At 35.9% G+C, this 10,830-nt stretch overlaps 1 protein-coding gene across 1 annotated transcript; it reads right to left on the reverse strand.

Moving 5' to 3' along the window:
- Positions 1 to 599: 599 nt before the first annotated feature.
- On the reverse strand, positions 600 to 10,496 carry LOC104865434 (RWD domain-containing protein 1). Its single transcript, XM_019208141.1, has 6 exons — positions 10,424 to 10,496; positions 9,250 to 9,380; positions 4,731 to 4,871; positions 3,903 to 4,054; positions 2,789 to 2,829; positions 600 to 1,347 (listed from the first exon to the last, which is right to left on the reverse strand). Exons 1-6 carry the CDS (start codon positions 10,494 to 10,496, stop codon positions 1,172 to 1,174), a joined length of 714 nt encoding a protein of 237 aa, XP_019063686.1. The 3' UTR covers positions 600 to 1,171.
- Between the last annotated feature and the right edge of the window lie 334 nt (positions 10,497 to 10,830).

The raw sequence follows: 10,830 nt of genomic DNA on the forward strand, positions 1-10,830 counted from the left end.
ATGCACCCAGGGACCATATTTTAAGTGAAATAAATCAGATACACAAGTTTAAATATAGCATTGTTTCTCTTGTATAAGAAACTCAAAAGGTAAATAAGGAATTAATGGAGAATAGACATGAGGAAGTAGGAAGAACATGTTCAAATGGGAAAGCAAAGAAGGGAGGGGGAAAGGGAAATGGAAAAAAGAGAATTGAAGAAGGACCCGAATTCAACCCACGGTACCAAAAACAAAAGAGAGAGAGAGAGAGAGAGAGAGAGAATTGAAGATAAAAATGAAAAGAAACTTTTATGAAAAGGGAGACAAAGAAGGGTTGAAGGAAAGGGAGGTGAATGGAAAAAAAATTAAGATGTGTTATGTACAGGTAAAGTTCTCTATGATGAATGCGATCATTAGGCATGATAAATATGTACTAATTTTTTAATTTTAAAAAATAAAACAGCAGAACAACAACAACAAATCACCTGTAGAAGTGGTATCACATTACACTTCTAAAATTCAGATTGGGGCTCATCATGATAAATATGTACTAATTTTTTAAATTTTAAAAAATAAAACAGCAGAACAACAACAAATCACCTGTAGAAGTGGTATCACATTACACTTCTAAAATTCAGATTGGGGCTCATAAATGTAACCTGAGAAAGGCTTAGAAGTATATAATTTTTATAATTACCAAAATTTGCATTCAGGTACTAGTATAGCAACAATGTGCATTTTATTCCTGTGTATAATTTGGGCTTCTGGATCTGTTAAAAATTTAAATTTACTGTGAAGAGGCTAGAATCCAGGATATGAAAGACAACATTTGGAATCCAAAAGTAGCTATCCTCTCCAGGATAGAAAACATGAGTTATTCCTGTTTCTTGTACATACACCCATTTGCATACGGCTGCCACCCACCTTCAAATCTTGGTTTTACAGGTAGGATCTCCCTCCAGCACTAAATAATGTTAAATATGTAATCTTCTGGTAACCAATAAGAGAAAGTGAGCATTTTATCTCTGAAGTGTTATGGTCAGTTTATTAAATTCAATGGTGAAAGTTATCAGAAGAATATTCTCCTGAAAGTTATTTTTTTCTTAGAAAAAACAAAAAAAAAAAGGAAAATTAAAACCCTGTCAGCACAGCCACAGATGCTGTGGCTGTCGAGCTCTCCAGAGATGGTGCATCAGTCCCCTGAGTCGCTCCCTGGACCAGCAGGGTTGTAGTCTGGGTCGTCCTCAACATCCTCCAGCTCCAAGTCATCCATCTCCTGGAACAAGGACTCATCTACTTCCACATTATTTCCAGCTGTGCAAAGAACATATTTCACATTGAGTTTTATACAAGGAATGAAAGACATAACTCATTGGCAATAGCAAACAGAAGCTTCTGAATATGCATGTCAGGTCCAAATGATGAAATCCCAAATCCCAAATGCAAATCATCTCTATTTTGGTCAACAGAGATGCTGAGATGTTAAGAGCAACTTCATTCTTCCATTTTAGTCTAAGATTCTAGTTATTTAAAAGTCACTAGAATTATTACTTATAATGTGGAATGTTGTACGTTGAAGACAAGGGTGATGAGACACTGCTTTGGTTATGCAGTTGATATCACTAGTTCTTGTAACGGCAGTTATCACTTCTAAACAGTTGCAGACATGCACATCATTAAAGCCTGTTAACTGGTATTTAAATTGACCTTTACTCTCACCCAGTTCTCTTTGTAACCACTGGTGTCCTTCCAAGATTCCACATACCTAAGCTCTGGAAGAAAAATAGCCAAGCTCTACACTAAACTCCTTTAGCTTTGTCTGAAACAGATCGAAGCAGATTATAGCACACTTGATCACCAAAAATTGCTATCTTCCTTTCTTCTCAGACTCGAGTCTACTGAAATTCAGTTCAGTGAAAACAGAAAGAGAATGAGTCTTGCTTGGTGCCTATGAGAAGTTCGGTAATAAAAATACAATATACTAAGTGCAGGTCAAAGAATAACTTAATTTTGCATTGTCAGTGAACGATCCACAAAGCAGATGAAGTCTAAAATGCTTTGGTGATAAATCTGAATCCACCAAGAAAAAACAAACAACAAAACAAAACAAAACAAAAAATGGAGCTGGATGAAGCAATTCTAGATAGGAGTACATGCAACGGCAGAGAAAAAAGAAAAGAGCTTGACAATTTCTAACTGGAAGAGAAGATTTGAAGAAAAATACCTTAGCATAGTTTAATAGATAAGGAATAGAATATAGGTCAACCTTTTTTTGTAAGCAGTAGAAATCCAAGTTTTATAAAGTAAATATGGTTTAGAAATAACATATCACAGACAACAATTATAAAATACTGTAGATAAGGGCATTAAAAGGAGGAAGAGATACAGGGAAAGAATTTATCACAAAAGTCCCAGTGAAAATAATAAATCCTTCAGGTAAGAAGAAACTGCTGAGAAGGTATTTCAGTGGCAGAATCAACAAATATTATCTAGTAACTTACTTCCAATGACAAGCTTGATCTACTAGAGAGGGAACTGAGTCAAAATGAGTGAAGAGACTAAAACTGATAAAGCACAAGAAACAATGAAATAAATTTTTTTTGTTGTTGAACAAAAATCTTGGTAAAAGTGCTACAAAGAATATCGTAAGGCTAGGAGTGCAACTCAGTAGTAGAGCACCTGGCTAGCATACATGAGGCCCTGGGTTTGATTCCCAGCACCAATTTTAAAAAAAGTGTGTGTGGGGGAGTTGAATACCATTAAAGGGCGAAGCTTACTTTTAAGAATGACAGCAGTGGGCCACACTGACCTTGCTTCTTAATCTTCTTTAGCAGATAACCAGGGTTAAAACTGGTTCTGGAGACTGTCTCGCAAGCATAACGACCTGAGTTCGATCCCTGGTACCAAAAACAAAAGAAAGAAAACAAGAAAGAAAACAACCTCCAACCTAGGATGATGTATCCTGCAAAACTCAAAGTTGTTGGAGAAATAAAATACTTTCATGACAAAGAACACCTGAGAAACTTCATGACTACAAAACCAGCACTTCAAACAAATTTTTTAAATATCCCAGAAAAAGACAATGAAGGTCACAACTCCATGAGCCCCAACAGAGCAAATCCAATAGGCAAGAATTTAAAGAGAGGGGGGAAAAATAAAAAAGAACCAACAACAGGAAAATAACATGACAATGCGAAGTCAATACATATCAGTTATAACCATCAATGTCAATGCCTCAATTCACCAACCAAAAGAATAGTCTGACAGAATGGATTAAGAAGCAAATCCAACAATATGTTCTATACAAGAAACACACCTACCTGAAAAAGAAACTCATAGACTGGAAGTAAAAGGATGGAAAACAGTTCTCTATATGACAGGAACCCATAAAAGAGTAGGGGTAGCTATCTTATTTGCAGACAAAGTAAATTTCAAACCAAATCTAATTAAGAGATATAAAGAAGGTCACGATATCCTTGTAAAGGGAACAACACAATAGGAAAACATGACAATGGTAAATACATATGCACCTAACACCAAGAAATCACTGGAGAAAACAAGCCTGGAGATCTATTTTCCTGTGAATGTCAATTAATTTAAAAACTTGTTTGTTCACTAGGAGGCATGTGAAATGGATTCATATTAAAATGGAACAAGTGAAAAACCTAGTATGCTTCAGAGTCCTAGAAAAAATAGTGTGTTTCACTCCCCATTTCTAAGGCCTGTGATCCTAAATATCTTTCTATCCTAGGCTCTACTGATTCTAATATATTTTAAAAAGATAAGCTATAAAATCAATTATAAATTATGTGTGGAGATGTTTTCCTTTTGTCAGATGCTGAGTATATATACTTTCCTTGTAGAAAGCTGTCGAAACAATCATCTTGCTCAAGACAGGGCTTGAGGGGCATGCTAATAATTACAGGGTGAGGCATGTCATACCACTTAATTTATTTTTTCCTGCTTGCTCTTCTTCTTTCATCCGTTTCCTTTTAATTTCCAAGAGTTCTGCATCAAACTTGGCTTTCCAACGTAAGAAATTCTCAATTGTAACAGGGGTGCCGTGGAACAGTTGCTTAGGAAAACAAAAAGCCATGAGTCATTAGATTAGTAAGATAGCAGTTTAACAAGTAGAAGTGTATCTTCTAGACAAACAGAACCACTGTAATATGAGAAAAAGAAAAATCATTATTTGAAACTCTGAAACATTTAATCTGATTTCTGCCCACACCGCCTCTTCTCTCTGATTTTGACAGCTGACTCTAGCAAAGCCCATTTCTACTTTTATCCCAAGAAACAAATGTGCCGTGTATTTACTTTACTCACCATGGCTGCATACTATTTAGAAGAAAGTTGTTGCCATTATTAAAATGTTTGGAATTTATAACATTAAGGATCATTATTTTTCAATTCATTTTAGAATTTGAGGTTTTCTTTACATTAACTCTTTAGAACACTGTCTAAAGGGCTTTATAAATTTAAACTTGGCACCACAGACTAATTAATTTATATTTCCTGATCTTACTTGCAAGAGCTTTTACTCTACTACCCTGATTATCTCAGTACTTGTGTGATCCCACCACCATATAAGACTAAAATCTCCTAAAGTAAAACTTCACTAAAATTTCTTTTATTTACTGATTCCAAAAATTTACTGAAAATGCTTCCAAGAAATAAAAGGAAAAATTCGATTTCCAATTAACCACCAAACATATTTAAAGAATGAAAGAAAACAAGGCTTTTAAATGTACCTTCTCTGCTTCTTCTGCTTCTTTTTCTTTTAGTTTCTTTTCTTCCTCTCTTCTCGTTTTTAACTGATCTATTTCATTTAATTTTTCTTGCACTGCTGTCACTAGAGTAAAGATCATGACCACACCAAGATTTTCCTCAGCCTATATAACAAGAAAGGTGATGAAAAACACACTTCTCAGAAAAACAAATAAAAAAATGGGTTACTGTGAGCACCATGCAATGTTCATTTGACCATTTCAGAAGTGAGTGTATTTTATTTTAAGGCATTTAATTTGAAATACCTAATGTAAAGCAAATACTTCAGGTTGGTACATTCTGTTTAATAATCATATAAATAGAATTCAGAGAGCCATTTCCTGTAGTAACGAGTAACATTTCTCTAGCTCATCTTCAGTACGTTAGTTCTTTATGAAGTTTTGACAGTTAGTATTTTATTTTAAGGCATTTAATTTGAAATACCTAATGTAAAGCAAATACTTCAGGTTGGTACATTCTGTTTAATAATCATATAAATAGAATTCAGAGAGCCATTTCCTGTAGTAATGAGCAACATTTCTCTAGCTCATCTTCAGTACGTTAGTTCTTTATGAAGTTTTGACAGTTAATTGAATTGGGAGGCCAGAAGGATTTTCTCATCTAAATTACAATGATAAAGAATGCGGGTATTTTAGTTACTTACCTTTACTATATTTTTTGTTTAGATATGAAATGTTTAAAGCCAGATGTAAAAGCATCACCACATAAAAGGGATGTAACTCAAAAACTATTAGATGTTGTCAGTGAAGACAGAATAAAATAGACATGAACATTCTTTAAACAGACACTAGCCACAATCTCAGTCCCAGGAGTGGGATTACCGAGCACTCACTTCTCTGGGAGGCTGACTTCCACAATAAACATGCTGAACGGGCCTTCTGTAAGGATTGGTTTTCAGACCACTACTGTAATTCTGTTCAGTAGGGCTTATATATATCCGTACGCAATTAATCACCCCCAGTTCCCGACTAAACAAAATTCTCTGGAGTGCCAGACTGGTACTGTGTAACAATGACCCACTGTACAGTGACTTGATGTCAATGCTGTAATTTTATCTAGAGGTCCCCAGAGCCTCGTGTACTCTGACTTGCTGTTAGGGGTGGGACCTGCGGGGCAGAGGAAGACAGTCATGAAGGTCGTGACTCTGAGGGGTACCTTTCCCTCTCCCGGCTGCCATGATGTGCACAGCCTTCCTCAGTCAAGCCTCTAATTTTTGTTTATTTGAGACAGGGTCTTGCTATGTAGTTCAGGTTGGCCTCAAACTCATGAGGATCTTCCTGCCTAAAGTACTAAACTTACAGGCATGTGCTACTACACCCAGCAAATGCTTCCCTTCTAATGAGGATCAAGTCCATATCTTTTAAACAGTTTAGGAAAATCTTCTGAAGAAGAAAGTAAGCACTTTAATTCCATCATTTACCACCACCCAACTTCAGATTTTAATTCAATTAATTTTGCATCACTAGGCAAGGCATTCTAAAGAAATAAAATCAATCTCTCTCTCATTTAAGTTTATTCTTCTACTGTCTTCTACCTTCTGATTGCCTGGCAAACTTTCCTAAGGTCTCAGCTTCCTCTTTGGAAGCTTCTGCAGTGCTTCCTGTTAGCGTCTATCCATATAAACCTGTACTTTACTATCACAGCATTTTTTTTTTTAAATCTGGGATACCGGTTTCTAGTTTGCCAGTCCACATTCCCCAGTGCAGTATAAAATCTATGAGAGCAAAGATGGTGTCACGAAGCCTAGTGTTTGACACATCTCATAAACAAATTCCACTAGGACATCTGTTACAGAAGCTAATCATTCCAATGGAAAAGCAAAAATAACTCACATGGAAATTGGGCAATTCAGAAGTCATACTGATTTGGCATCTCTAGTATTTGAAGAAATGAAAATTATAACTACAATTTTCATCTTATTATTATTATTATTTATTTTTATTTCTAGGTACCAGGGATTGAACTCAGGACCTTGCTCTTGCAATGCAGGCGGCACAACCATTGAGCTAAATCCCCAGCCCTCATCTTATTAGTATTTTATTTCTAAGTGAAAATATCTAATGTTAGCCAATGTGCCAAAATTAACTGCTATCATATAAACAGATACTTCTGTGACTGTGGTGAGATCATAAACTGGCGTTATCATTTTGAAGGCCGATTTGGGAGGATGTTTGAAATTGCTAGTAGGTACGTACTTTTCATTTAGCATTCCCACTTCTAGAAAATGCCAGATTAGTACACTTATCAGTGATTCATTCTTTTCCTTTATTCAATATTTGCATATCCCTCATGTGCCAAGCACTAGAGATATAAAGGAGGACCTGCTCTAAGTATTTACAAATCATCACACATAAACAAAAATGTCAAAAAAATTATATATTAAATGAAGCACAAGTGAGAAATAATTCCAAGACGTTCTTTAAAAGATACAGAACCATGCATGTAGTTATCAAAAACGATGATTCACATATGTTTATGCACACTGTTATATAAAAGAGGGTGGTATAAAACATTAGGTAAAGATCTAACTTGGGTTGGGAAGGGTCTACGTATCTAAATATAGAAAATAAATCTGGCATCATCATACCAAATAATTTATATTTCTACACGCTTGGTAGGATTAAGAGTAATCTTTATTTTCTTCATGACTTCCTGTATTTTCTTTCTTATACATTATTTTGATAACTGAAAGATAATGCTGCTTTTGGAGAAAAAGTATAAGCACCTCCTCAAAACTTGATCCCAGGCAACTGTTAAAGAGACTTAAAATGTCTTTTTGAAGCCATGCGAGGTGGTGCACACCTATAATCTCAGGACTATGGGATGCTGAGGAAGGAGGGTAACAAATTTGAACCCAGACTGGGATATTTAGTGACACTGTCTCAAAATTAAAAATAAATATTAATAAATAATTAATTTGTAAATAAATAAAAACTAAGAAAAGGTTGGCTATATAGTTCAGTGAGAAGACCCTGGGTTCAATCTATAGGATACTCAAGAAGGAAATTGTGGGTTTTTTTTTTTTTTTTTTTTTTCACCGACGATTGAACTGGGGTCCTTGTGCTTGCGAGGCAGGCACTGGAACCACTGAGCTAAATCCCCGGCAGAAAATTGTCTTTGTGAAAACAGATTGAGTGAGTATAAATGAAATACAAATATACATGGAAAAATTCACTCAGACTGAATGTAAGTGTGTGACTGACTGACTATAGTGTAACTACCTCAGGTTACCTGCAATGTTTTCAAGTGAAACATGTTAAGCAAATTATAATTTCATGCTGGATAATAGAGCGAACAGGGCCCTGGATCAGCAGAAACGCATGCCTGACAGACTTCCAAGCCTTTTTCTACAGTTCCAAGTACTTTTGTTATAAAATCAACATTCAGAGACCCATCAATCCTAAGAACGTCCAAGTCACATCTAAGGTAGATACATGTTTTCTGACTAGTCTTAAAAACAAACTACTAGGACTGCTGATTTTACAATAGTGGAATAAGGACTTCATTTTTCTTCTGTTATGGCTTATATCTAGATGTTCCCATAAAGCCTCATGCACTGATAGAGCTTTTGGAAATAACTCAATCATGGGTATGTGGCACAGAATTAGTCCACTGATTGGTTTAACGTCATTTTGGGTGTGGATGATGGATTTACTGAAGGGGGAAGACCCACCATTGCTGGAATAAAAAGGGAAGGAAGGAGGATATCTTGCTATTTCTTGCCTGCTACACCATGCCCTGCTGCCCTGCCTTAGAACCAGACAACTACGGACTGAAACTTCTACGAACTATGAGCTAAAATAAACCTCTCTTTTTTTAATTTGTGGGTGTCAGGTACTTTGTCACAACAATGAAAATCTAAGACACTACCCTACTCTTTACTCTTAAGTTCCAAAGTAAACTCTATCCAAGGACAAGTGAACTACACACCCCGCACATACTGTGGGTAGCCCACCTTATAACAAACCTAGTGCAGCAAAGAACTTCCCAGTATCCATTTTTTCCTCTGCATAACCCTCACCTCTTAGAGAGGTCATAACCCATAATTGGTATTTATAAATTTAAGGAAAGAGATGGAGAAAAAAAACTAGTCATAGTTACGTGCAGGCAATAGCCAGTAAAAAGGGAAAGAGAGGGGCAGTGTTAATTTGTTTAATGTTAGAATTTTTAGCTACACCACGGGACTAGATACTCGAAGAACTAACTCAGAACTGTGCCTACAACTTAAAGTAACTGTTGGGCTTGTTTTTTTAAATCACTGAGTGAACAGACCGAGTTTCAAACAGGAACACTGGGACAATCTCCATTATTCAACACTGAAATGGCTATGGAAAACAAAAAGATGCTCTGTGATTATGCATCATGAATTCTGCTTGCCATTGTACTATTTACACACATTTACAGCATTTTCTAATCCTTAAATGTAGAAATTTAAGACCAAGACAAGAAGGTCATTACAAAACTAAATTGCAATTCCCTTACCTGTAATGCTAGTAATTTTAAAATGTCTATGACATCATTATCTTCTAGGTTTTCCTGGGAAAATATTTCATAAAGAGGAGCTTCATCTGGGTATTTTTCACTGTATGTAAACTTGAGAGTAGTCTGGACAGCTAAGACAAAAGAGTCTGACGTGAGCACATTAAAAATATAGAGACCAGTATTTTTGTTGACTCAGTAATTAATTGACAATCTGTCAATGAAAACTAGCCTAACAGATTTTCCTACAAAGAACAGTGAAGGTTACTAAGGGACCAGGTAAATAACCACTGATATAAACAACACACACCACAGAGTAGTAAATGAAACAAATCAAGGGAATACCGAAACATCACTTCTTAAAACAAGAAACACACTTATCACCTGTTGGCCTTTTACAAAAGCTATTTAAAAAAAAACAAAAACCTTCCTAAGAGCAACAAAAAGAAATGGTTATAAGACACTGAAAAAGTACTACAGCTTCCACGAAAGTCCACTTAGAGATGTAGACCATCTGGCTGTATTCCTGGAAACTATATTTACATTTGCTAGCAGCACATTGCTAACTGGTGGTGAGATAACAGTTTTGAACTGTGCAGTTTGAGATGTCACCTGCCAATTTACAGATCCAACACTTGTATACAGCACATTTTTTATGAGCACATTAGTGACAGAAAACTCTCTGCAGCCAGGCTCTGTGGGTGCTCTATTCCACCACACAGCTAGAAACTAAGCAGCAATGCTAAACATTTCCTGTGAAAACTTCATTATTCGCAATGATTTTTTACCTAGTCATCTTTATTGTAACACACAATTTATTTACTAAAACCTGTTGATTTTGATGAAGTAACATCCATATTGCTCTTCATGTGAGGGGTTAAGAGTTGCCTCAAAAATTGTGGGTTTGATATTATGTTACACATTTCATACACAATGTCAATGAATGTCAATGCCATGGGACTGACCTCACCTGTGCAAGAATGGTCCAATATACACAGGCCATTCAGTGTGAAACACCACATTACAAAAAATTGTAACACCTCAGTATCTTTGGAAAAAAATCATTTGCAAAACTTCAGTGTTACATTGTTTCACGATAGAAACTGCTCACACACCACGTGCAGAAGGAATAGAGCTCAAAACAGGAAACGTCCTGCAGGACAAGCCCATACCTGACGGCTGCTCAGAGGGTAGAAGCTGAAAGTTTCTCCTTTAACTTCAGGAATAAGACCAGGATTCCCACAGGGCATCTTCCATTCAACACATTACCCGAGTCCCAGAGACTGAAATGAGCCAGGAGAAAAACATCCATATCAGACAGGAAATAGTAAAAGTTACCTACTTTCACAGGACACATACTTGTATACAGAAAACCTAAGACTCCCACTAAAAATCTGTTAGAAATAATGAGTTCAGTGAAGTTTCAGGATATAAATTCTGCATGGAAAAATAGATTCCATTTCTATACATATAAACTATCCCCCAATACATAAAAAACAACTTAATATATAATAGCATCAACAACAATGAATACGTAGGAAAATTTAACCAAATTCTTCTTTTGCCTGAAAATCATGGCACAAG

The sequence above is a fragment of the Fukomys damarensis genome, unplaced genomic scaffold (assembly GCF_012274545.1).
Source record: "Fukomys damarensis isolate Sample0158 unplaced genomic scaffold, DMR_v1.0_HiC HiC_scaffold_14, whole genome shotgun sequence".
Classification (NCBI taxonomy): domain Eukaryota; kingdom Metazoa; phylum Chordata; class Mammalia; order Rodentia; family Bathyergidae; genus Fukomys; species Fukomys damarensis.

Excerpts from the sequence above, each read along its gene's own strand:
- LOC104865434 (XM_019208141.1), bottom strand. The coding sequence starts at position 10,496 with ATGCCCTGTGGGAATCCTGGTCTTATTCCTGAAGTTAAAGGAGAAACT. Across the intron at positions 4,055-4,730 it reads AAGCAGAAGAAGCAGAGAAG|CAACTGTTCCACGGCACCCC; the intron begins GTACATTTAAAA and ends TGTTTTCCTAAG. Across the intron at positions 1,348-2,788 it reads AAAGAAGATTAAGAAGCAAG|TTATGTCTTTCATTCCTTGT; the intron begins GTCAGTGTGGCC and ends ATTGCCAATGAG.